General features: G+C 37.6%; 3 protein-coding genes across 4 annotated transcripts; all 3 read left to right on the forward strand.

Annotated features, from left to right (window-relative positions):
* The first annotated feature begins 4,290 nt into the window (after positions 1–4,290).
* On the forward strand, positions 4,291–4,833 carry LOC133288422 (uncharacterized). Its single transcript, XM_061486174.1, has one exon. The coding sequence runs from the start codon at positions 4,291–4,293 to the stop codon at positions 4,831–4,833; it is 543 nt and encodes a 180-aa protein (XP_061342158.1).
* A 12,011-nt stretch (positions 4,834–16,844) lies between these two features.
* LOC133288430 (peptidyl-prolyl cis-trans isomerase CYP21-1-like) lies at positions 16,845–20,264 on the forward strand. 2 transcript variants are annotated; one of them, XM_061486184.1, is made up of 7 exons: positions 16,845–17,158; positions 18,341–18,419; positions 18,620–18,667; positions 18,962–18,985; positions 19,078–19,260; positions 19,393–19,468; positions 19,694–20,264. In XM_061486184.1, exons 1-7 carry the CDS (start codon positions 17,021–17,023, stop codon positions 19,854–19,856), a joined length of 711 nt encoding a protein of 236 aa, XP_061342168.1. In that variant the 5' UTR covers positions 16,845–17,020; the 3' UTR covers positions 19,857–20,264. The 2 variants fall into 2 exon arrangements, with proteins under 2 accessions (XP_061342168.1, XP_061342169.1); XM_061486185.1 differs by having other exon boundaries at positions 16,845–17,119.
* Positions 20,265–24,134: 3,870 nt separating this feature from the next.
* Positions 24,135–27,175, forward strand: LOC133288398 (uncharacterized). Its single transcript, XM_061486149.1, has 3 exons — positions 24,135–25,261; positions 25,785–26,130; positions 26,665–27,175. The coding sequence occupies exons 1-3, from the start codon at positions 24,231–24,233 to the stop codon at positions 26,923–26,925; spliced, it is 1,638 nt and encodes a 545-aa protein (XP_061342133.1). The 5' UTR covers positions 24,135–24,230; the 3' UTR covers positions 26,926–27,175.
* The last annotated feature ends 164 nt before the right edge of the window (positions 27,176–27,339 follow it).

Genomic DNA, 27,339 nt, shown 5'->3' on the forward strand with positions numbered 1-27,339 from the left:
TTTATTACTACTGCCAACATTGTGCACACACCCACGTCTTTTGGCTATAAGCCTATTGCTTGTGCACAGTTATTGAGACATCGGCTATAAGCCAAGTATATATCTGATTATACAGTATCTCTGAGCGCATACCATACGGTATAGCAATACGGTCTTTCCAGGACCGAACATTAGCGCTGTCCGTGGGAAACGATAAATTTTGATCCCCATTCCATGATGACGAACACTCGTTTGATATCCAGCACTGCCCAAATGCCGACCTATCTGCGCTGGAGCATCTCCAGTCAACAGCTTCTCCTGTGTTGGTTGATGTCCAGGTCGGTCAGGTCAGCACGCAGATGTCGCCCTTAAGAACCCAGACCAACGCGACGGCGGAGGCAGTGCACCCGCAGAATGATCAGCCAAAAGATGTGACCACTAGGGCCATGAATGCAATTCTTCAAAGGATGCAAAAGATGGAAAATAGATTCCTGGCCCAACAAAGGTTAGATGCCCAGAGGATGGAGGCATTGGAGGCTGAGATACGAAACCAGAACGCCGAAGGCCGAGCTGGAGGAGAAGGCCAGGTCGAAACTGGCAGGCCGCAGCAATAGAACACGGCCACGACAACCGAGACTGTGCAAAATCTTCGTCATGGAAAACACCAAGAAGACGGAGATACAGTCAACAACCAAGGAGATAATTATCTCCATGACGAGGAGGCTAATGACAACCCATTCACTGAAAGGCTCATGAACTTGGAAATCCCGCCGAGATTCAAGAGTGCCAAGATACCTCCGTATGACGGAAGTCAAGATCCGGATGCCCACTTAGAGGCTTTCAAGACCGAGATGTTGTTCAACGGGATAAATGGACCTATTAAGGTCAAAATCTTCGCGACGACATTGACCGGTCAAGCAATGGCATAGATAACCAGGCTTCCCAGGAACTCGATCGAGGACCTGGCTCGGACTTTCCGACTGAATTTTGCAACAAGTAAGGCGCATCTGATACCGGCCTATGCCTTGGGAAGAATCCGGCAAAAGGAGAACGAATCATTGAGGAAATACCTCAAAAGATTTAAAGATGTCGCCCTCAAGGTTCGGAATTTAACTGATTATCTCGGGATTAGATGGCGACTCTCCACTCGCGAAGTCAATTTATAAGAACCCGGTCAATGACCTGGAGGAATTCAGGCGAAGGTCGGACAAGTACATTGATGTGGAAGATATGCAGAAGACTTATGGGGAGACCAAAGGACGAAGCCCGAATCGCAGGAGTCCGAGCAAGAAAAACAAAGATCGGGATCAGCGGGGGTCGAAGAAGGGAAACGATACTCGTGACAAGGGATCAGATGACCGATCTCCAAGAAGCAAGTATGACAATTACATGCCTTTGAACATGTACAGATCTCGGATATGGAAAGAGGTGGCTCAAACAGAAATGCGTAACGTCGAGAGACCTCGACCCCTCAAGAGCAAGAGTGGATTGGACAGAAACAAGTACTGCACTTTCTATGACCAGAACGGTCACATCATGGAAGACTGCTGGGACCTCTGAGATGCCATTGAGAAGCACATCAGAGATGGCAAATTGAAGTAATACATCATCTGAACTCAGGGCAAAAAGAATAATAAACGAAGGCAAAGGAGCCGGAGCAGAAGTCGCAGCCCGAAGAGAGAGGATACGAAAAACCAGGAACAAGACCACCCTTCGAAGGGCAAAAGGGTCAAAGATAAAGACCATAAATTCCAGGAAGCCGAATTTGAATGCAACGTGATAAGCGGAGCTCTGGGTGGAGGTGACATGGCCATTGCATGGAGGAAGTACCTGAAGAAGGTCATGTCGATAAGAGACATGCCGACCTTTAAAGGGAAAGTCAGCAGCCCTGTTCCCCCAAGACTGTTCTTTACCCAAGAGGATCTAGAAATGGTCGTACCCGCACACACCGACAGTCTGGTGATCACCGGAGTGCTAGTTAACTGCCGAGTCAAAAGAATCTTCATCGATCACGGAAGCTGCGGGGACATACATTTCTGGAACGCTTTTCAAAGGAAGAACTTGGATGAAAAAGACTTGAAATCATGAACCACCGAGCTAATTGGATTCAACAGAGAGCCATCCCCTCCAAAGGGTTATATAGACCTAAAGCTGACGTTAGGAATGAAGGACGCTTTCCGAGCTGGAAGGGTTCAGTTCGTCGTAGTAGACACTCCTTCTTCGTACAACATGATCATTGACCGTCCTACAATTCATGACTGGGACATGTTAATCTCCACCAAGCATCAAGCACTGAAGATACCGGGGGCAAAGAACGAGGTCATCACATAAGGGGAGATCAGAAAGAATCCAGGGAGGGCTACTACGAAACTCTAAAAGTCAATCACGGAGGTCCATCATCTCCCCCTCGGATCACAAGTGGAGGTAAAGCCTCCGCCAGAGGCCAATCGGTATTCCCATACGGAAACGAGGTAAACTTGATGGAATTGGATATGAAGGAGGAGCTCCAAGCACCTCGTCCAGAACCCCAAGAAGAACTGGAAAACGTCAATATTAGGAAGGATGATAAAGGACACACCAAGGTAGGAAAGGGCCTGGAGGCCAAGTTCAAAAAGGAGCTGGTCACTTTCCTGAATGAAAACTCTGACGTGTTTGCATGGAAGGCTTCGGAGATCCCAGGAATAGACCCAACCTTATGCTGTCATAAGCTCTCTATGTACCCCGGATCGAAGCCAGTATCCCAAAAGGAGAGGAAGATAGGATCTGACCGACGTTAGGCTTTGAACGAACATGTGGATGAGCTGCTGGAAGCCGACTTCATAAGAGAAATACAGTACACCTTTTGGTTGTCCAACGTTGTGATGGTGAAAAAACCGAGTGGGAAGTGGAGAATTTGCGTGGACTACACTGACCTCAATAAGGTCTACACTACAAGGACCTAAACTCTGATACCAGAAGCTCAAAAAAGTGGTGTTCGCTTTGCTTACCATGGCAAGGAGGCTCCGACCTTACTTCCAAGGGCACCGAATAGTAGTGAGAACCAACCAGCCCATCAGACAAGTGTTGCATAAACCGGATCTAGCTGGGAGGATGATCAACTGGGTCGTCGAGCTCTCAGAGTTCGACATATCATACGAACCCCAGCACGCAATCACATCTCAGGCATTGGCTGACTTTATTCTGGAGTTAACCCCGCCCAAAGAGAAGGGAAATGAAAAAGAAGATCTCTGGACAATATACGTCGATAGATCCTCAAACTCTAAGGGGAGTGGAGCCGGAGTGATCATTGAGAGCCCGGAGGGAGTGCCCATCGAACACTCACTTCACCTGGCATTCCCGACTTCAAATAACCAAGCTGAATATGAGGCCTTCATTGCAGGAGTAACACAGGCGAATAAGCACGGAGCAAGAAGGATAAAGATCCTCAGCGAATCGCAACTGGTAACTTCACAAGTTGAAGGAAAATACCAAGCTAAGGGGCTCCTTATGATGAAGTATCTCCAACAAGTCAATGAGATATTAGCCGAGTTGGACGAGGTGGTGGTCCAGTACATACCTCGGAATGAAAATAGTATGGCAGACATCTTGTCAAAGCTCGCCAACTCGAAGGGATCAGGAAATCATCATACGGTGATACAGCAAAGCATCCCAGAGATGACTTGCGTCATGGTAATAACTGAGAATGAAGATTGAAGAAGGCCAATAGTGGCCTACTTGGACAAAAGAGTTCTGCCTGACGAGGCCCAAGAGGCCAAAAAGCTCGTGAGAAACTTGGCCTGCTTCACCATAGTGGAAGGACAGCTCTACAAAAAAGTCTTCTATACACCCATGATGAAATGCCTAAATAAGAATGAAGCTGAATACGCCCTGGCTGAGATCCATGAAGGCATAAATGGGCATCACATGGTAGGAAAAACCCTAGCCAGGAAGGCACTTAGGGCAGGGTACTGCTGGCCAACTATGGAGGCGGACGCGAAAAAGCACGTCAAAAGATGCGAACAATGTCAGAAGCACGCATTCATCCTTCACGCACCTCCCGAAGAGCTACAAACCATCACGGCACCCTGGTCGTTCTACAAGTAGGGGATAGACCTGCTGGGACCTTTCACCGCGGCTGAAGGACAGCTCAAATGGTTGATAGTAGCGGTAGACTACTTCACCAAATGGATTGAGGTTGAACCCCTCACCACCATAACCTCAGCCAGAATTAAGAGATTCTTTGAAAGAAACCTGATCAGCCGATTTGGAATCCCTGCCAAGATCATTACAAACAATGGAACACAATTCGCTGATAAGAAGTTCCAAGAATTAATGACCGACTTTAAGATTACACACCGGTTTGCATCAGTGGAGCACCCTCAGACAAATGGACAAGCTGAATCAGCTAACAAGGTGATCATCAACGGGCTAAAGAAAAGGTTGTTCGATGCCAAAGGAATTTGGGTGCAACAACTACACCTCGTCTTGTGGGGTTACAGAACAAGTGACCAATCTGCCACAGAGGAAACTCCTTTCAAACTGACATACGGGTGTGAAGCTATGATTCCAGTAGAGATCGGAGAACCGTCCTGGAGAAGGGTACAAAGATTACAGGGAATTGAGGAACAGAACAGTGAAGCTCTTGATGTAGAGCTCGACCTACTAGATGAAAGCAGGGAGAACGCTAGATATAAGAATAGGATGGCAAAACGTCTGGTAACGACAAGGTTCAACAAGAAGGTCAAACCTCGGTCATTCCAAAGCGGTGACCTAGTGCTAAGAAGAGCAGACATTGGCAATAAGAACGCCAGAGATGGAAAGCTCGCAGCAAACTGGGAAGGCTCTTACAAAGTTAAGGAAAACTTGGGAAGATGAGCCTACACCTTCGAAACTATCTCCAAGAATCCGGTGAAGAGGACTTGGAACGCAGACAAACTAAAAGCCTACTACAGCTAGGCCTGAAGTCTGACTTCCGAGAATTTGTGAATAAGTTTTAAATTCTTACAAATAAGATGAGCTCTTAAGCTCAGGCAGTAGATAGATATATTTCTACGCAAATAAGACGGGCTCTTAAGCTCAGTCAGTAGGTAGATTTATTTCGAAGCAAATAAAACGAGTTTTTAAACTCAGCAGTGTAAATAGATTTTATTTGAAATGCAAATAAATGAGTATTGACCTCAATCTTGTTAGTGCATATCGATTTCTATTCAAGCAAAAGAGCCCTCGAGCTAAACAATCTAATAAGGAGTAAAATTTTGTTGACGAACAAAATTTGCCCAAGATCAACCAAAACGACCTCGGCAAATCATAAGCCGAAGTATAACAAAGTGAGATCGAAATTAAACCTCGAATATGCAAATTAAAAGAGAAGTAAATCAAAGAATCGATCTCAACAAGTCGAAAGACCATCCAATTGCAAGAAATAAAGCCGACCTAAAGCGGCAAATATGTTCATACAAAATCAAAAAAGGGATCAGAACGAAAGCGCTGTCCTTCACGTCATAAGAAACGTCCATCCCATCAGTGATGAGGCCAGGGTTCAGAACCTGGGTTTGAGCAATAGCATTAGCAAAGGCTCCGGTGGCAGCATTCATGACCACGGCCTTTGCCTCTTCAAAGTCGGCTTGCAGTTGATGGATCTGAGCATCCTTGTCGCCCAAAGACTTGGAGAGAGCCTCCTTCTCGACCATTAAACCTTCCGCCCTGATGTTAGTCGACTCCGAAGCATTCTTAGCCTCGGAAAGCCCCAAGGATAGATCCTTAACTTTCACTTCAAGCTCGAACTTAGCCTTCTCGAGCTCGTCATGCTTCCTCAAAAGCTCCTCCACCTTAATAGTTAGAGATGAGTTAGATGCAACAGATAGATCAAGCCTTTGATGAAGATCCTGGAAGGACTGGAGCAGAGAGGATGATTTCAAAGAGTCCTCCTCCAACTGAGCTACTAGGGCCCTCAGGTCGAAAGTCAAGGTTGAGTTGCCCATGAGCTGTTGAGGGGGCTTCAAGACGGCCCTAAGTCGGTCCGAATCCCCCACCTTCCACAATTCCCCGGGTTCCAAAACAATCACATCCCCTTGTGCAACCACCGAAGATGGAGGGAGTGGAGATGATGAGGGAGGAGTAGAAAGATCGACTGAGACCGTCTCCGCATCCATCGAACTTCCAACAAGTATGGATTCAAGCCGCCTTTTCTTCGAGACGTCCGGCTCGCTGAAGGAAACCTCCTTAGCTTTCCCTTCAGAAGTTCTCTTGGGCTTGGGCATATACTTTTTGTACTCGAAACTCGTCATGCTGACTGCAAAAGAGGATCAAAGATCAGAATGCAAGTCATAAGATATGCCAAAAATAAACAATAAAGATTAATCACATACTGAGCTCGCAAAGGAGGTCTTCCCCAAACTTATCTACAATCCGACTTAGATCAATAATGCCGTACTCGTCAGAATATTCGATCAGAACGGAAACCGCCAACCTTTCTGAACTGGAAAGAACTGCTAATGGGGTAGCATAGTCCTTAGGACGCCTCCGATAATGATTTTGCGTCCAGTACAACTCAAATTGACACGAAAGATCCCCATTGTCCAGTCATTCTTCAACTAACCAGGGAAGGGAGTGAGAACGAGATGCCACCTTAGAATAGGCATCCTTGAAGCCCTTAAAGGACTGGGAGTAGGAAATAAAAATACCCCTACCTAGAGTACCTCGAAGGGTTACCCACCCTTTTCTTTCTTTAGCCTCGATACCAGTCTGGGCTGTATATACATCAAATAAGAAGAAGAAAAGAGGAACTGTGCAAGGCAGACATAGGTAGGCACACACTTGCTCGAAACCTCGAATAAAAGCCCATGAATTAGGATGAAGCTGCGAGGGCGCAATCCTAAGTCGGCGAACCACAGCCATTTGAAATTCGGTAAAAGGGAACCGAATTCCCAACTTCGTAATCAGATACCGGTAAAAACAGAAGAAATGAGGCTCGTCCAAGTTAGGACCCGAGCACACTGGGTAATCGCCTGCTGGAAGAATATCAACCCCACTGGGGTCTCCAACTGGAAGTTGGGCTACATCGGCGGGAGACATCGTAGATCGCATCTGCAATATCTCGATAAGAACCCAATCTTGAACGTCAGATCCTTCCATAATTGTGGCCCTGGAATATGAAGGATGGGAATTAGTACAAAAATCAGCCAAATATGACCTCGGACTTCCGAGATCAGAGGGCAACGAACATGGACTCCAAGAAAGGGGAATAGAGCTGTCAGAACTACTAACGAGGTCGAAAAACGGCATCCGACTTGAAGTCGAATCACCAAAATAAGAAGGGGTAGCCGATTCCGGAAAACCTAACTTGGATGAAGAAAGGCTGGAAGAACTATGGTCCAATCCAAGAGGAGGAATCCGATCTAAAACGGACCTCGAACCCTGAACCACCTGAGATGACGGCAAAATATAGGATAAAGGAACCGGATCAGGAGAGGAATTCAACCCAGGAAATGAAGGATTCGAGACCAAAGGAGGATCGTCCGCGCCAAAGTTGAGCCGAGTCTGACGACTTCCTCCTATCTGACCTCTCCCTCTCCTGCCACGTCCCACTCGGGAACTCCGGCGACCCCCTTGAGGACCACGGAGAAGCTGTTGAAGCTTCTCCTCCTCAATATACTCCTTGCCATAAAACCAGTACTGAACGGCTCGAGGAAATTTCTTTATCATCTCCTCGTCGGTCTCCCTTCCATCATTTCGGCCAACAGCCGCACCAGAAGAACCAGGAATGCTCATCGTACACTCCATAAAGGAGAATTAAAGAGATACCTGATGTGCCTTTGACAAGTGTAGTTTTCTGTGTTAAAATTGATAATAATTGAATCATAAAATAGCAACTTAATTACATATTTGCTAATAAAATTGATTCTTTCTTTTCAATTATATTTCTCACCTATTGGTTGTGTTTTTACAGGAAAAAGAAGTGAAAACTATAAAAGCCTGTTGACGTAGACCAGCGCCGGATTGGAAATGATGCAGAGTACAAAGTCCAAAGAATTGGCGCTAGTTGGCGCCAGAATGGCGCCAACTAGCGCTACAAAGCAAACCAGCGCCCAAAACACAAATAGGTGGCGCCAAATGGCGCCCAAAAGCAAGCAAATATGGCGCCACGTAGCGCCCAAAATGAAGAAGGAATGGCGCCATGTAGCGCCCAACTAAGGAGAACCAGCGCCGGAATGCAGCATATATTGGGCAGGAAGATGGCGCTAAGTGGCGCCACACCGGCGCCAACTGGCGCCGGTTTGCGAGAAAACTACTCCGTCTTATTCTCTAGGGGTATTTTTGAGAAAAGAAAAAGAGTCATATAAATAGGATCCTTATGACAGAACTAGGTATTCAGACCTATTCTTCTGAATAGAGACGACAACAGAGCTCTGAGGGGATTCCTGGGATCAAGTTCTTCTTCTCTTTTTTCCTTAATTTTATGCTTTTGAATATTGGATTATTTTTAGCCATGATTATGCTTGGCTAGTATTCTTTTATTGTAGTTAGGGTCACGAGCCCTATGTGAACCCTTGTTACGATGGATTGATTTAGTTTTACTCATTTATATAATTATCTTTGTCTCTACCTTGTGCGTATTTTCTATTTTCTTTATTAGAACTGATCAATCTGATAGTTGAGAATAGTTTGAGGGTTAGAACCCTAGATAGGAATATTGAGGTTTTGATCTTGAAAGGGGGTAGGATAGTAATTGGTATGCATGCTATGAATAGATGTGTATTTAATTGCGGATGCTTAAATTATTGCGTTCATTGCTTAATACCATGAGGAACATTGGAAGGAATTGGGGTTCTAATTGGGGATTAAAGGGTTAACCTTGCAAGGAATTGAGGGTTAACTAATAAATATTCTTAGATAATAATTTATCCGAGTAATTATATGAATAAGTATTGTGAATCAATCCAAAGTAAGAAGTGAGGATCATAAGATGAGTGCGCTCTAGCTACAATGTTTTTCTCATATTTTTAAAATCAATTCTCATTGTTATTGTTTTATTTCTCTTAAATAAAAATTCAAAAACAAGTCTTTACTTTTATTTCTTATTATTACTCAAAATCAATTCACAATTTTAACCAACCGAGTTTTCCAACTTAAGAGGACTGATTATTGTAGTACTTGGTTTACAATCCCTGTGGAGACGATACTCTACTTACTTTCTATATTACTTGTGCGATCGGTATACTTGTCGGAGAGCATCAATACCCCTCCCCAGCAAGAAATAAACAAACGTTTGAAAAGAAAAGTTCAAAGGAAGCAGAAGTACCTGGTTAGAAAGAGGTGGAGAAATGAGCGAACAAACTCAGAACTCCTCGACAACAATGGAAGACTCGAAAACCCCAAAAGGCACGCCTGAAGGTGGAAGGGAAATGCTGAGAGAAGAAATGCAAAATGTAGTAAGAGTTGCAAACGAACGCGAGAAGAAGAATTTAAAGGCTTTCACCCTACCTGATTTAGGGGCTATGCTAGGTGCGAAGGTGTAAGGTTTGCAAACGGTTGAGCAACCAAGGGCAAAACGATAACTTCACCATGCACACATTAAATGCACTCAATCATGACCTGCACACAGTCAGGACGACGCTCCCTGCACAATGCACGAACTGCCAACAGACGCAGAACACGTGGATCGTTGTAACCGTCGAAACACGCGAGAGATGAAAGGTTGTTCTGACGACATAGAGGTCAAAACACGACCCTAGCTCCACAACATGACTAAGGACAACACCTCGGCCAAATACAACCAAATTAAGCCTCGACCTAACAATGCCTAAGGGCTCAGGTCGGGCTCATGATGGATTCGACTTGTTAGCTACCGACCTCAACGCACAACTCCGGACAGGATCAAGGAAGATTACGCGAATGACCTCGGTAAAACTGGCTCCGAATAATGCCATTGACGACGAACTTTTAAGAACTCAACCCCTAAACCGATGAACTCGGACGGATCGGATCCGAGCTGGGGGGTAACTGTTATGGATACGAATATCATATCCCAACCACTCACTTAAGAATCTACTAAGAGATAGATACATTAGTATCTCAACAACATTAAGCAGTCAAAGCACTCAAGATAGGGATCTCATCCCAACAGAAAAGAGAGTTGAATCTTAATGCAATCTGGGAGATCTCAAAAGGCCCAGGCCTAGAAAGGTAATACTTATAAATAAGAGCCTAAGGATCCCAGGTACACACTTTTGAACTCATTTACTACTACTGCCAACACTGTGCACACACCCACGTCTTGGCTATAAGCCTATTGCTTGTGCGCAGTGATTGAGACATCGGCTATAAGCCAAATATATATCTGATTATACAGTATCTCTGAGCGCATACTATTCGGTATAACAATACGGTTTTTCCAGAATCGAACAGGTGAAAACAATATTTGACCTTAATTTCTTGTAAGTAATTATAAAGGACTTTATCGGTAAACCAATTCTTTGATTCTGTTTTTTATTTTATTTTTTTAAATTATTTCATATAATTGTTTCTTATAATTATTCTTCATAATGTAATTTTTTATATTGCATTAGATAAATTATCTCATATAATATAAAATATATATATGAAACCCACTTATTTTCTTTCTCATTTTTCTCCTTGTCATCCATATATATATAGATATATTTTATGTTGCATAAGACAATTAAATTATCTCATGTAACATAAAAAATTATATCCTTATTATTTTATAAATTTTTTTTTTTATGAATTTTGTTTTGATAATTTATATCGAAAACTTCGTATTAATCCAGTGGCAGTGAGGACTAGGGGTGTTAACGGGCCGAGCCGAGCTGAGCTTTGGTCTTAAAAGGCTAAGCCTGCGCTTAAATGTGTCAGCCTGACCTAGCCTGTTACCTGTTACGAATATAATTATCGGCCTTGGCCTGCCTTATTTACAGAAAATAAAAGCCTGATTTGACCTGTTAGCCTGTTTAAAAAAAAAATAAGACAACAAAAATTTATCCAAACAGAATATACAATCAACAGCACTAGTAATTCCACAAATATTCATAAATTTAATGTATATCTAAACAGCATAATATAGAACAAAATTATTCAAAAAATCTATTTAACCAAAAAAAGGAGTGAAATGGATTGAGGAGAGAGAGAGAATTATTACAAGTAGTATAAAAAATATAAAATAAAAATAAAAATTAATATATTAGGTCGGCATGAGAGGCTCCAAAGCCGAGCTTTTGAATTGGAGCTTCAGGCCTTTTTATTAAACGAGCTTTTATACAAGTCCAAGTCTGGTTCCAATAACAATTTCAGACATGTAGATTCAGACCTTCACCAGCCGAACCAAACACCCCCTGTAAGACCCCTGGTTTGTTTACCACTCCAATGAGACGTCGATGGGCCATGGCAACTCTTATAGTTACAGTGAAATTGTCAGTACCCAACAGTGCAACACAATAATCGTGATGCCGACAACCTTGTAATGATAATGGCGATTCCGGCAGTTTCGTAAACTAAGAAAAGAAAATTCATTAAAACAAGAATAAGAGAACATAAGAAATTAAAATGTTAATATTTATCTTTAAGAAAATGAATTCTTATTTCTTTATTCTAGAAATAAATTATAAAGACTATTTTGTATTTTAGTTCTTAAAAATACTATTTTTAAGAACATAAAATAAACATGCTTTTATTATCTTTCTTTACGTTTTAATATCTTGGGCTTTCTATTTCATAAAATTTGCATATTCGACACCCTCTTTATAAATACTTTTTTTGGTAACAAAGATTTCAATTCAATTCAAAGCTTTTAATCTGAAAATACTCTTTATGAATGAAGACTCAAAATAAAAAATATAAATTGATTTAAAGTAAATAAAAAAAGCAATTAAGAGCCTGTTTGAATACTATTTTTAAAATAATGTTTTGATTTTTAGTAATAACAACTATTTATATGAATATTAATCAGGTGGCTTTTAATAACATTGAGTAACAGGGTGTGCAAAAAAACTGGTTCACTTGCACTGTTCTTGATCTAACTCATAAATACTTTTTTTAATTGGGTTTAAGTACTAACCCACTTTTATTTAGGTCAGTTTTAGACCTGACTTGTTTGAATAATGACCCATTGACCCAAAATTTGACCCATACACATTATGTGAAAAAAATCATAATTATGGTTCTCTCTTCTCTCTGTCACATTCTTGCACTCCACCAAAGAGGATCTCCCATATGCTTCTCAACTTTTCTTGTGCTCAATCCCGAGCTTCTTGATTAATTTAAACCCATATGATATGATATGCATTAATACCTGATTGATGCCATGTTTTGCTATAATGGTTTTTGTTATTGACTATGAATTTAACTCTCTGATCCTTCCAACATCGCCTCCTTCATTTCATAACAAGCAGTAGATTTCCTTTCTCTCTATTCCTTCATTTTTTATTTTATTTTAATGGCTATTACATCATAGCTTTTCTGGTAAAATTTAGGTGCATGGTAACTGAGAATCTTCATAAATGTCTCGCATAATAATCTTGAAGGCTCGCTGCCGATTGAGCTCAGCAAATTAGCAACTACTTCTTTGTCCAATTTTTGTTTGAGTCATTATGTGTGGAGTTATAATTATTACTTTAATGAAAAAATTTCTATACAACCATTCTACCTATATAATATGTCGCTATTTATCAATCTAATTCCTTTACATTTTCTATTTTCTTTGTAGTTGATAACTAAAATTATATATGTACAATCATATTAGCCAAGAGTTGCCTTAAACTAATTGATCTTTTCATAATAATAATTGTATAATTTGGGTTTGAATTTATGAATTTCCTATCAGTAGACATTATATAATTTTATAATATATCATTATTAAAATTAGTGATTTGTTATCTTAAGATGAGAAGAGCGTTCTCTCATCCTTTACTTTTCATTAATTTTCACTAATTTTACTTCACATGTGCATGGGGGCTTAAAATTGCATTCCGTTTTTTTGGAGGTTAAAAATTACATTCCGTTATTTATTCAACAAATATCAAATTTATTATAAAAATTATATATTTTTAAAACAATTAAATAATTAAATTACACGAGTTTAAAAAATAATTCAATAACTAAAAAAAAAATCAAATTAAAAACATGTTTTGAAACCAAATCAAAAACGGGTCAGGTCGGATTTGACCCATTTCAGAAATCAAGGTAGACCCACTTTAGAAACCTAGTCAGGTCAGATCTAATTCAGTTCTATACTAATTCAAAAAAATTCAAATCAAGTCAGAGCTGACTTGGATGAAATTAAACCGGATCGAGTTAAAATACCTGACCTATAAAAATTAAGTTGGACGAAACGACACAAAAATTTGACCCGACCTAACCCATAAACAACCTTAAGTAACACCATGTCCCTTATAAATTTAAGGAATTTCCTCGCTCTAATGTTTCATCATGTATTAACATACGAACATGCCAATTTTCGCTACAAAGTTCCTTTATAAAGTAGGTGCAGTCGCCAAATAATAATATGGAATGAGTTAACGGTGCAAAGAACTACCAACCAACATCACAGAGGAGTACTGCATGAAGATTTTTATGTTCCGCACGAAATACAGATTATTGTTTTGTGATTGATAAAATATATCAAGAATGTTGAGAATGATAGTTAAGGATAATGATTATTACAAAAAATTAAACCAATCTTATAACACATTAAAAAACATTGTTTTGAAATTTTAATTCTTTTGTTATTGAATAGGCTTTTCTTTTTAAACAAAACATACTTTGTCATAATTGAGGTGTATGTTTTAGCAGTAATTTAAACAAATTACTGGTCACTATTTCTTTCTAGAAAAATAAGTTCACTTTTTAAATTGTGTAAACTTTTTTGTATTATGACGTAATCATGTGATATATATTATGAATAAATATATTTGCTTTAAAAAAAGTTAAATGTATTTATAAAATAATATTTGAACAATAATTATAGCATAATTTGGTTTCTAAATTTGTTTATTTATTTATAATTACATGTACTTTTTACGAAAAGAAATCTTGTTCGGGACTAGTTCAAAATTAAGGCTTTAACCCCTTCTCAAAATGGTACTAGATCGAACATGTACTTTTTACGGAAAGGAATCTTGTTCGGAACTAATTCAAAATTAAGACTTTAACCCCTTCTCAAAATGATACTAGATCGAACATGTACTTTTACTTCACCTCCTCAGCTTTCATGTATCAAGAGAATTACCATAATTTGTTTGTTGTTGATATTTTTCTTTGGTGTTGAGTCTTTATATTACAGTCCCTTGTAACTCAGACTTAGCTGTCTCAAGTTCTCAACGAATTTTGAGTCAACTCAAAAACCTATTTCACTAAAAAGAAGGGCTATTAATTGGATTATGTGAACCCAAATCTGTTTGCACAAAACGTTTGGGACATTACAAAGTTGGGCCGACCCAAATACTAAGTTTTAGATTACGTTGGTGGTTCTATGAAAACTGAATCGCAACAATGTTAACTGTCGTTGTCATACATTTCGCAACCTTCGCCGTATATGGCGGCGACAGTTGTTATTGTTTCTTGAGCTTTTAGCTTCCCAAGGCTCTCTTTTTTACTCTTTTCATATCTGATTAGTGAATGCCCACCATCTCTTTTTTGAGTTTTACTTGTTTTAGGTGGAATCACGTTAGATTCATTTGTTAAATGGCTAGGCATTCAATTGTGTGAATTGTCAGATGCCACTACATTTATGAGAAACAAAGCGGAAACATAATAGATTGAGTAGGAAAATAGCGGGGAAGTAAGCATGTGTGTATCCCAACGTTGTTAAACTAGACTCGAACATCGATACGATCGAGATACTGAGTCATTGGTCGGATCGGTTGATCTAGATATATATAGATATAAAAAAAATATATATAAATATATAAATTCAATTATATTCTTTATATATAAAATGAATTAAATAAGGTTTTCTAAGCTCAAAAACATAAAGTATAAATAAAGGAAAATGCACGCTATTACTATGTTAATTTAAATTGCAACTCAGAATTCTCATAAACATATCTCTCAATGGCATTGAAATCATATCTTTCAAATTCAACTACATTAAAATGACATATGTCACATTCTCTTAATTTATTATTCCGCAAATTACATCAGTATTGAAAACTGAAATTTGATATCATTGTAGAAGAATATACTAGCAAATAAAATTACAAAAAATAAAATAAAATGAGTTCTACATTTTTTTGATAAGATGAACAGTTTTTATTTTTTGATTTTTTTTTAAATGCATGACCCGACCGGGTCACGGGTCACCGATTTTGACCGAGTTTGGCCGATTTTGTCTGGGTTTTGATCGGATTTGACCGGGTCGATGCATGACCGGTCCAATGCTTGACCCGAATCGATCATTAGACCGATTCGCCGGGTTCCGAGTCAACCCAGCCAGGTCAGGCCGGGTTTTACAACAGTGGTATATCCCGAACCCCGGATAAGGAGTGTACTAATCAGACATTAAACTGAATAAAATGAGTGTGTCCTTTTTTAAAAGAATATTGTTCTGTCTGAAAGACAGAGATGTCCAACCGGTGGCTGGTATATTTTATGTAGGATCTAGGTGCCCTCCCTCAAGTATCTATGAATGAGATACCCTTGAGGGTAGGCTGATCACTGTGCACAATAATAATCGATATGATCAAGGCGTGAGGTGTGTGCACAGTGACAAGCTAAGGGGGAGGGTTTAGAGAGTGTGTGTACCTTATTGGTTTAACCCCGTATTTATAAATGGGTTACCTGAAGGAGTGTAATTTTGGGCCTCTTAGGAATATTGGGGGCCCAAGTCCAACTGCTTAGCTGTCTGGATAGGATTGTCATTAATAGGAGATTCCCTTCCTTTTGTGCTGTCCTTTATTGGTCCTTCTAGAATACGGGCCTTTGTCAGGTCCATAACAAGTATGAAATTATATTATTTTAAATAAGAGAAAAACATAAGTAATAAAAATTACTGGAGAACAAGTTAGTGATTTTTTTTTTTAAATTTAAACTTTAAATAAAAAAATACTAAGTTATTCGATATGATCATTAAAGGTTTAATCTCTTGTACGTAATCTGTCCTTATTAACTTGTTTAAGATCCTTATATATGTTATTACTAAGAGTTATAATCATCGTGGTAGTTATCAGTAATGTCATTACTAAGAACGTGGTAGGGTCCCCGTGTGCCACTAAAACGCAGGTCAAGGCCATATTCCGAACTCCTATAACGGGTTTCGGGTACAAGTACTAATACTTATCGGGCATTGCTTTATTTGAGTTCACCTAGGCTCGTGCTATACGAAATATAAATTATGTCTTTCTTTTTTTTAAAATGACAAAATTATATGTCTTTTGTCTAAATAATAATATAAAAAATATTTCATACATTGTCCGATATAAATAATTATACAAATTATAAGGGAAGTTATAATTATTTTTTTATAATTTCTTATAATTTTTTTATTATTAAAACAAAAATCAAATCAACAGTAATATAATGATATTAATTAATAATTATTGATTTAATTTTAATCTAATAATAATAAAATTATTATAAGAAATTTGCAAGTGTAACCTGACTGTAAATTAATTTTTTCATGAAATCGGAAAATTCTTACTTGCACTATTTTTGGGCTAATTTCATTCCATGTGGAGTTTTCCCACCATACACTGCACTTTAGAATTTGATGAAAAATGGGTGTTTGAATTGATGTATTTCAGAGTTTATTTTAATATTGTTGACCAACATGCACTAAAATCAATTTTTAGTTCGTCAATTGCAATTTATGTTCTGATTTAAATTAAATTAAATTAAGTAATTAATTTTTATTTCTTCGTGTTTCACACCACCCTCTGCTGCAAGATTGAACCACCTTCGGCTTCAGCAACAGCGCACTGAGAAAGTGACCCATGTTTTCGTTTACCCTTTTAGGTCAGAGACAAACCCAGTAAACTATCAGTGATGGAGGATCACAAAGTTTCGATTTTTCTTTGATTGGGTATAACTGAGTAAAGAGGGTAGTGAAGCAATGCGGAGAGAGATCGCGTTTCTCGTTCAGCCGCGATGTCTCCTTCTCCTCCTTGTTCTCTCAATTTTCCTCATTTTCGCAATCTCTGGATCTAGACGGGTATGCCCTTTAACCCTTTATTCGTATACTGTTGTCATTGTGGATCTGATTTGGGTAATTGGACCGAAATTCGTGCAAAATGTTTGGTCTTATATTGTTTATATTATTGTTATTTTGATGGGGTTTGGTTTGCCATATGTTTTCACTAATCTGAAGCTTCACTTTCACTGTTTGTTTCTGATAGGATGAAATCAAAATGTGAGTTTTGGTGCTTTAATTTTGCTTTCATTGTCTGTAATGGTGCCCTAAGTACGTCATAGGAAACTAAATTGTTTGATGTAATTGAATGGTATTGCTCTGTGACTAATTTTAAATCTTGCCCTTGTATTTATTATCGTTATTATTATATGGCTGCTTGGTGGGTGTATGCATTCTAATTTCATCATGGATGAGTCTCTTGTGGCTCGATTCTGTGGATATGTTGTAGAATGACTTTGCATGGTAATCCATTCCTTTCTATATTCAAGTAAGTTGCTTGAGTTCTTTTTAGGTCGGGCTCATGTATGCAGTACTAGAATTATGAAATTAGTCAATGGACTCAAACTCCCAACAATAAACTAGCAGAAAAGGTTGAGCAGCTCAAGAAGAAAATGGGTGATATGGCAGGCTATGCCCTGAAAGTGCCTCAGCAGAGGGACAAAACATAGGTTTGACAGTTTGAAGAGAGAACCATCTCTATAGGTTAATTCTATGTACCTATTCCTTGTAACTCGGCGTAAGAATGTAGAATAGGATAATGAGAGCTTCAAAAGGAGGGAGGAGACACGGAATATGTTAGTTCCCATAATTCCTTTTCAGTATTAGCGAGGGGGTATCTATATAGGGTCCAGGGTAAGGGATGCATTTAATGCTTATATCAGGCTATGAGTTAAATAGAAATGTGGTAGATAAGGGTACTAGGTTATGAGAGTGTATGGTGAGCAGGACGTAACATAAATAGAAACAGGATGATATTTTTCTATCTAGTGCTGGCTCATTGGTCAAAGTTGTATATGTCACATTCTGAGTATAAGTGAAGTTCTTTTCCCCACTATCTTATCTGTGTGTAAGCTTATATTGAGAATACTACACTAAAAATTTATACATTACGCCACTCTTGTGTATCATCATATAGAAAATTGATGGTCATTTGTAAAAACGTTTCCACTTATGACTTCCATCTTTGTTGCTTATTGGTTTTTGTCAATAATAAACTTTCGCCTTTACTGATGACTGATGTAGGCTGAGGAGCAAACAGAAGAGGAACATGAAATTACGCACAGAGTATACTTGGATGTTGATATTGATAAACAGCGTTTAGGTTGTCAAGCGATTTTTTATAAATTTTACCAGTTGCTATCATTTTAACTAATTTGACTTACTAAGTAATTTTGTTAGAAAGAGGACGTTGCAAGTAGAAGCGCAACAATTTATGCTCAATTAGCATTACAAAAATGCTGTATGCTATTTTTCCTTTCTTGTTAGCTATTAACAACCTGCACTCTGCGATAACTTCTGCAGGTAGGATTGTGATTGGATTGTATGGCCAAATTGTACCGAAAACTGTGGGTATGTCATTGATCTTCTATTTCAAGCTCTTTACTCTGCAACTTAATTGCTTTAAGTGTCTAAATTTCCATTTTGCATGAATCGAGGGTCAGCTTCTTTAGTAGAAAAATTAAAGTGTGTAAATATTCCTTTTCTTCACCCTTTGTAGAGGGTGTCTAGACTTCCGTTGTTTCAGTAAATTCAAATGCCTGATGAAGCTGCCTCATTGGATATGTATGCCATTTACATACAGTAATGCTTATACTATTCTTATAAAATTGCAATTTTTAATGATTGAATATTTTCTGTCTGCAGAAAATTTTAGAGCTTTGTGCACAGGTAGTTGTAGTCTCTTCTTCCTGTTGTTTATTAATTTAACCCCCCATTTGGTTTGGTCCATGCACTGACTAGGAGTGTTCCATATTGTGTAGGGGAGAAAGGCGAGAGTGCAAGTAGCTTAAAACTTCATTACAAAGGAACACCATTTCATCGGATAATATCTGGTTTCGTGATTCAGGGTGGAGACATTGTTCATCATGATGGCAAAGGATCTGAATCTATTTATGGTGGCACCTTTCCTGACGAGAATTTCAAGATTAAACATTCTCACGCTGGTGTGTAACAATACTTGCTTGGATGCAAATTTTTCATTTTATTAATTTTTTTATAACTTTTTAAACTTGATGTTTATCTTCATTTCTAAGGTATGTGTTTGAGTTGTTTCTTTGAAAACTTCACGGTTGTAGGCGTTGTCTCTATGGCAAATTCAGGACCTGATTCCAATGGCTCTCAGTTTTTCATTACTACGGTGAAAGCCAGCTGGTAAGTTATTTTGTCCTGCCAGTGCATATGGTTTGGCCAATTTGTAGAGGTTGTGAACAGTCTTTTTAAGGCAGCAAAAACTCTTTATTTTTTATTTGGCCGAATATTATGTGATAATCTTTCATGTAGGAAGATACTACTCTTGAATTTGTTCTTTAAAAAAGCAAAATATATGTTCATCGTGCCATCATCTCTAGTATATCAATTTACATGCAAACTTTCTAGGTTGGATGGAGACCATGTTGTCTTTGGCAAGGTTGTTCAAGGCATGGATATTGTGTTTGCAATTGAAGGGGGAGCTGGAACCTACAGTGGAAAACCCAGAAAGAAAGTAGTGATTGCAGACTCTGGAGAGATACCTAAGAGCAGGTGGGATGAAGAAAGTTGAATGTCCTCGTTTCATTTACAACAACTAGCATGGTTGGGTTATAGTTTACTCATCCAAAATCCCATATTGAGGTGTGTTTCACCCACAAATTACTTGTTTGGCACAAAACAATGGTTTGGTTGGGTTGTGTTTGAACATGATTTTAGGTCTCAAACCTTGATTTTAGTGGAACTGAAAAAGAGTTGATTTTCCTTTAGGCCAAACCATGGTTTACAAAATATAATCAAAACATGCTAAAAACTTGACTAAAAAAATTGGTAGATTGTTGCTTAGCGAACACAAAAGCTCGGTTCCTTTTATATATGACAGTCTCAGCAACATTTTTGATGAATTACAGTCTGTTTTCATTCTTTTTTTGTGTATGTATTTGAAATTATTTTGTGTATTGGTATTTTATACTTTATATTAACACACGACCGTTTGCTGTAGAGAAAGGGAAAGAAATTAAAAGAGGTTATCTTGTTTCCGTTGAATCTTCTATGTGCTAATTTATTTGCTGTCTGAGGCGGTTTTGTTCTTTATTCTTTTCGAAGTAAATTAATATTTTGGTTGATATTAATTTGATTCCTGACGTTAATGTCTTCTGAAAGATAGAGAGATATCAGTTCTAAAAAAATAAAATTAATTTAGCCTTTTAATAATATAAACTAATATTAACTTATTCTCTTAATTATAGAAATTTCTTTAATTTGGTTTTAATAATAAAAAATAGCATTAATCTAATCACTAAATTTCAATGTTTATGTACAGAAAAGTGATTTTAATATTATTTCTCATAATTAAAGAATTATATTTGCGTTAAATTTTGTTTAAGGCACGAAATGATGTGGTTTCGACTTTTTATTCAGCAAAATGGATGTTAGAGGATAGGTTGACAAGTGTTAATTAAAAAGAAAAGTATAAAATAAACCTTGGTGTTGTCTTTTTAAACTAAAGTTGAGGTAATACTTGAAAAGAAAATAAAACTACAACGGTTTTAAATGTAATTTTCCATTATATATATCAAACCTTTAACGGCGGAACTTGATGGTAGACAAGTAGTTAGTGAGTTACACTGCTCCAATATATTTTATGTGGACTGGAGTATGTATTTCTTTATTAAATTTATGGTTAAAAAAAAATTCAGATATCATTAAAGGGCCCTTTGTTTTCATGCAACATGAGATTTTTTTTTTTACTATAGACACAAGATGTGGTTGGCTTTATCATATTTTGAAATATAAAATACATAATTTGATGTTTCAGTAGTAGGAGAAAGAATTCTGCTACAACATGGGAATTTTTTTTCCCATCATTAAACATAAAAAGGTGGGTGAAATATTTAAAATTAGATGTGTTGATTTTTTTAATATTTTTTTTCGAGAAAGATGTTCCCAGTCTTTAGAAGCAAGGAAGTAAGTACCGAACATATTTTTTTACTCATGGGCCTGTTCTGATTGTTGTTGATTTATATAAAGGGTTTTAATCTCATGTTAAAGGAGATAGTTATCTCATGTCATAGAGACTAATTAGTGAGTTCCACCCCTGAAAAAATAAAAGAAAAGAAAAGAAAAAGGTGGCATATCGAAGAGTGTCGAAGGGTGTGTAGGAGAGAAAATTTGTTTTATGTAACATACAAATAGTTTTTCCCTTATATAAAACGCAGGATGAAGAAAACCATCAACAGTAAACAACATGCTACACCTGTTTGGAGAGAATTAAGCCGCATCTTGAAACCTCTGTTCAAATTTATGGATGATTAAGCTGTTGAACAGCAGTTGCTTTGTTGTTAGAAGTTAAAGAAATAAAAAATGCTGACACGAGTTTGATTCTTGACGGTGTATAAAAAATACTTTGTTGGAAGAGATCAAGAGGGTATATACACCATCGCGTGATCTCTACATTTTGAGGGGATTAGTCATTGACTTTCGGCCGGGAGATGTCCTTGGAAATATTTTCAAAAAAAAAAAATTAATCAAAACAAGGCAAACCAACCAATGGTTTTGGATTATTGGAAGGGATAATATATTTAATAAAGATGCCATATTGTAAAGAACTGCTTGTTTCTGACTTTGTGCTGGATCTTATTTTCTTAATAATCGGCGGTTTGGCAATAAATAGACAGAAATAAAACAAGTCAACAAATGTTTTTTTGCATTATCTGTATTATATTTTTAACCTACTTTATATAAAAAAATAAAAAATACACGTTTAAATACAATTTTTTGAACACACCTATTGTATATTATATACATATGGTTTACATTATTTTACATTAATATAAATTATATTATCAATCTTTATTTTTGATTCAAATTTTATTTGACATTAATTGAATAAATATAAAAAAAATTATTTTATTTTTACACTAACATAATAATAAATCTGCTCATATATATATATGGTTTCCAAGTTGAAGCTTTTGGGTGAGGCCTAGCTTGAAGAAAAATATTAAAAATAAAAAAGTGGTTGGCACGGATGTGGACTCCACTCATGTATTGTGTTGTGTGTGTAACATGAGAAAATTTCTCATGTAAAATAAGAAAATCAATTCCCTAAGTGAAAAGACTTCTCCGATTGCAAGGGAAGTCTATTCCCCTTATATATAGGTATCGTTATTTTTTATAAAAGATAATTTTATTTTTTATTATGTGGAATTCATAATTTTTTTTATCTCTCTCCTCTCTTCATATTTTTTCATACGAGACTCACATACTTTTATGTGTGTATTAGTGTATAGGAGACACAATTATTTCCTATAATATTAATCCTATATATATATATATATATATATATATATATATATATATGAGGCAGGATTCTTTGACACCAGTGTCAAATTTGAAGTTTGACACCTCATCTGAGAGCTGTTAGATCAAAAAAGATCAATGATGTCACATGCTTACAAATCTGAGTCGTTGATCTTTTTTGATCTAACAGCTCTCAGATGAGGTGTCAAACTTCAAATTTGACACTGGTGTCAAAAGATCCTGCCTCTATATATATATATATATATATATGGGTTGAAAAAAAGTTTTCTAGATATCGTTTACCAGATAAGGCCAAGGCATCAAGTACAAAGCCAGATCGGTATGGGGTTTTAAACCATGTGGGTTGCAGCTCAAGGTTTTTTTAACAGATTCTGCCACGCTGACGCCAGAGAGATTTTAGGGTAACTTATGTCTTTGTGAATAACTAAATAGGCGAGCATGTTAGTGTTGTCTTTGCCTTGCTCTGTCTTTTGTTTAATAGCCAGTGTGTATCCTGGTCTTTCAATTCCACTGAGCTGTAGAACCAACAAAAAAATAAAAAAACTCTTTATAATGTCGGACCTAATATCTCATAAATGAAACAAAAAAAAATGTAATAAGTAATAAAATCATTCTTTGTTGATTTGAGAAATGTTACGAGGCCGAGGAACATTTTATTGCATCCGGTTTTTTTTTATCTTTTTATCTTTCATTAATTAATTAATAATTATTTTGTCTCTCATTTAAAATTATCTACCCATATATTTCTCTTTAATCGATTAATTCGAAGATTTAATCGATTAAATGGTCAAAATTAACAAAAATAATTGACTTAAAAATTTAATCGATTAAATCTCCTCACAAAATCAACATGCTCGATTTCGCTGCACAGTGAAACAGTGACCAATCCTTAGAAACGAAACACTCAACTCAACAACAACACCCCACAAAAGCAAAAAGCCTGAAACCTCAACTAGCACCACTCCGATTTTATTTCATTTGGAATAGCAACACTCCGATTTTATTTTATTTCTATCTTTGTATGATTATGATTTTCTATATTTAAAGTGAAAGTATTAAATATGAAAAATCATAACCATACAAAGATGGAAATAAATATAAAGTATTAAATTTGGGAAATCATGACCATACAAAGATGAAAATAAATATAACCGTTGGATCAACATAATTGATCTAATGGTGAAATTGATTGGTAGTACTTAGTAGTAACACAACTTAATTGTTACAATATCCTTCCCCTTCGTACGTATAACTAAATAATTAATCCTGATTCATGGCTTGGTTAGATTTGCTCAAACCATAGAATTTAGCGGCTTCTCTAGTGCATTATATTTCTTTGCCCACATAAAAAAAATCATTAGCTTTTCACAAGAAAAAGAAAAAGAAAACAAAAATTTTACATTCCTGTTATTGATCTTGAGAGTTTAACACAGAAAATACAAAAATTTAGATTGGGGAAATGTCCTTGTCCTTCACCCAATAGAGCAACTCTCAGCTGAGAAATTTGAGTCCAACAAACAACACAACACAACATAACCTCAGCAACCATTCAAACCTGAGAGTGAGACCTTCGAACTCGAACTCGAACTCATTGTTGTTCTGTTTCTTTGGTTTGGGGTACCGTATGATGGGTAGTAGCGAGGATCCCAACAAAAAACCCGATTCTCTATACGAATCTTCGGCATCAAATCCCTTACTATCGAAGCCCCCATTCCCAATCGAAGAACAAGATTCCCATGAATCCGACTCAAACCAACAGTACCTTCACATCTCTTACAATCACGGTCCTCGTTCCTTCAAGGACCTACCTTTCCTCATCCTCTTCCTTCTCTTTATCCTCTCCACCTTCGCCTTTGGCATCTTCGCCATCTTCCACAGGAACACCAACTACACCACTCTCTCATCTTACACCTACGACTCCAACACCACTTCCTGCGTCAAGCGTTCCATTTCCACATCATCATCATCATCTCCCATCTGGGTCTCGCTCAATTCTTCCAACATCGTGAAGGATTTGACATGGACCCTAGTTATCACCTTCATTTTGAGCGTGCCCTTGTGTTGGGCTCTGCTTCTTTCACTCAAGCATTATACCAAACAGGTTGTCTACGCTTGCCTCCCTTTCTTCATCGTCATCCCCATCTTCTTGAACGTGTTTTGGTTCGTTGCCTGCACCGTCAGCTCTTCTTGCAGCGACGCTTTCCCTCTGGCGTATAGAATTCTGGTGATGGTGTTCATCTTCTTGGTGATTGGAGTCATCGTGTGGATCTTGGTGGTGAATTGGCATCGGGTTCAGCTCACCGTGAGCATAATCGGGGTGGCCTCCGATGCGCTTTCATGGAACCTGGGCTTGTTGGGGGTTCTACCTTGTTTGACGATTGGGCTTGTGGTGTATTACGTGCCAATCGTGGTTTTCTTGGTGTTTGCGAGGTTCAACGGCAAGATTGTTCCCAAGGATTTGGACGGTGAATATGATTGTGTTTGGAGGCAGGACTCGTGGGTGCCTGCTTATTTTGCATTGACAATCATCACAATGCTGTGGTCTGCGGCTGCTATGCTTGAAGCCCAAGTTTATATCATCAGCGGGACTATTGCTCATTGGTATTTCTCCAAGGAGAATGAAACTCCTAAGAAGGGTATTAGAACTTCTCTAAGGTGAATTATCTTTGTCATTGTTGCTTATATGATGTTTCATTCTGACCATTTATCATTTATTTGACATATGATCACAATTGCTATGATGTGGTAAAATAATTGTGTGACAATTCACACCCTTTTTAGGTTCACTTCTTCCTAGATAGACAGAAAATGCTGTCAATGGTAAAAGCATGTAATCGCTGTCATCTTTCATCTGTGCAATACATATATTATATCTACCAAGTCTAGTGTGAGATTGGTTAGATCAATGTTAAAATGCTTAGTTTGAGAATTTTTTCTTCTAATTTCATTTTCAGTTATTATTTATGTCACTGGCTCAAATTGGTTGCTTATGAAATTTGCATAGTTCAAGACAACCAGTGCCTGTGATGTGTCTTGTTGCTTCGTAATTTAGTCATTCCCGGTAGCATTCTCCTTGATTGGTTGGCAGATAGGAAAACTGATGAAAAGTAGTATTCAACCGAATTGAATGATTGTTTTACATTTAGAAAGGCATTAACCATGAGAATTTGGCTGGCAGAAATGCTTTTGGTCCTTCTTCTGGCACAGTGTGTTTGTCAGGATTGCTTATCTTTGTTGTTCGAGTGGTGCGCTCTGCGGTTGATAGTGCTAGACAAGAGGATGCTCCTGGGATAGTGAAACTTGTACTGCAGTGCTGTGTAAACGCCTTACTGACAGCAGTTGATTTTCTTAATAAGTTTACCATAAACTTTGCTGCAATAACCGGTGAAGCTTACTGCTCATCTGCAAGGATGACATATGAACTTCTAAGACGTAATCTTCTCTCTGCTGTATTTGTGGAGGCCATCTCATCCCGCATCCTGGCTGGAATTGTCTTTGTCCTCTCAGCAATATACACAATTGTGGTATGTGTGATTAATATTTCTCTTTTTAATCCTTGTCCTTTGCGTTAGAGATTTGCTACTATGTCTAAGTTCTTGGTGTAGGCATAAATTTCAACTAACCCTCTTGAAGTCTGAGATAATTTGTATAGCTTTCTTATGGATGTAACCAATGGATGTTGACTATTGACCGACAACCTGCAACATATCCTTTCATTAAGTTTTCTACATTTTCAATTGGAATCCATAAATTATGGACAATTTATTTATCTTTTCTTCTTGATATTTGTTGAGCTGAGAAGAGGTTGCACTTTGCAGGAAGATTTAAGTTACCTGAAACTTCATTTTCTTATAAAACTCCAGGCATATGATGTCTTAAAAATGATATGAACCTTTTTGAAGTCCGAGGCCTCTCTTGTTAGGCTTTTGGGGAGAAAAAAAAGGATGCCAGTTCGTTGGTTCTGTCTATTTAATAAATTGTTGCTAGCTTGTTTTTTCTATTTTTGTTGTTTTCTGTTTCTTCTATTTACGTTTGTCGAATTGTTTATGTATAAGCAGGTCTGTGCTATCTTGAAAGCTGCGACCAATCTTGGGGCTGATTCATATTTTGTGGCTGCAATGGCTTGGGTGCTACTGATACTAGTGCTGGGTTACTTTGTGCATGTGCTAGACTTTGTAATTGACACAATATATGTCTGCTATGCAATAGACCGGGACAGAGGAGAGGTTTGTAAAAAAGACGTCCATGACGTTTACGTTCACCTACCCATAAGCAGAAGTCTCAGACAATCTATTCCTACAAGAACTCTTGGTGTTTAAATAATTCTTAGGATTCAAATGTTTTTGAAACCTTAGATTGATATTTTATGAACAGTATGGGGTAAGAATTATCTGTGAGCCTATTGTGCATACTCTGAATGTTTCTTCTATGAAGTTTTTGTTTATAAGTTTTACAAAGGGAAAAATTTTAGTTAGTCTGAAAGTTGACTTATGTTTTCAGTGTAACCTATATCATGTATATTATGTTTGGCGGGAACTGGGAAGAGACACTGCTAATAAAAAAAATTGTTGGAGGACTAAGCAAAATCCGTATTACTTCTATAGTGCTTTCATTCCCATTATTTTGGAGCCAAGATTTGCTTTTCATTCCCTTTAGGCTGTAGTATACTGTTCTCATAGTCACGAAGCCATGTAAAACTGTAAAAGCAACAATTCCAAGTATATGTTTCTTCT

The sequence above is a fragment of the Gastrolobium bilobum genome, unplaced genomic scaffold (assembly GCF_033153095.1).
Source record: "Gastrolobium bilobum isolate Gb01-03AN ecotype WA unplaced genomic scaffold, APGP_CSIRO_Gbil_v1 utg1578, whole genome shotgun sequence".
In the NCBI taxonomy this organism is placed as follows: Eukaryota; Viridiplantae; Streptophyta; class Magnoliopsida; order Fabales; family Fabaceae; genus Gastrolobium; species Gastrolobium bilobum.

What these genes read in the sequence shown, in the direction of transcription:
- LOC133288422 (XM_061486174.1), top strand. Translation starts at nt 4,291, where the DNA reads ATGACCGACTTTAAGATTACACACCGGTTTGCATCAGTGGAGCACCCT.
- LOC133288430 (XM_061486184.1), top strand. Translation starts at nt 17,021, where the DNA reads ATGCGGAGAGAGATCGCGTTTCTCGTTCAGCCGCGATGTCTCCTTCTC. An exon ending in TATTGATAAACAGCGTTTAG is followed by an intron (nt 18,420 to 18,619) that starts GTTGTCAAGCGA and finishes TAACTTCTGCAG; the next exon opens with GTAGGATTGTGATTGGATTG. An exon ending in AATTGTACCGAAAACTGTGG is followed by an intron (nt 18,668 to 18,961) that starts GTATGTCATTGA and finishes TTCTGTCTGCAG; the next exon opens with AAAATTTTAGAGCTTTGTGC.
- LOC133288398 (XM_061486149.1), top strand. Translation starts at nt 24,231, where the DNA reads ATGATGGGTAGTAGCGAGGATCCCAACAAAAAACCCGATTCTCTATAC. An exon ending in GGTATTAGAACTTCTCTAAG is followed by an intron (nt 25,262 to 25,784) that starts GTGAATTATCTT and finishes TTTGGCTGGCAG; the next exon opens with AAATGCTTTTGGTCCTTCTT. An exon ending in CAGCAATATACACAATTGTG is followed by an intron (nt 26,131 to 26,664) that starts GTATGTGTGATT and finishes ATGTATAAGCAG; the next exon opens with GTCTGTGCTATCTTGAAAGC.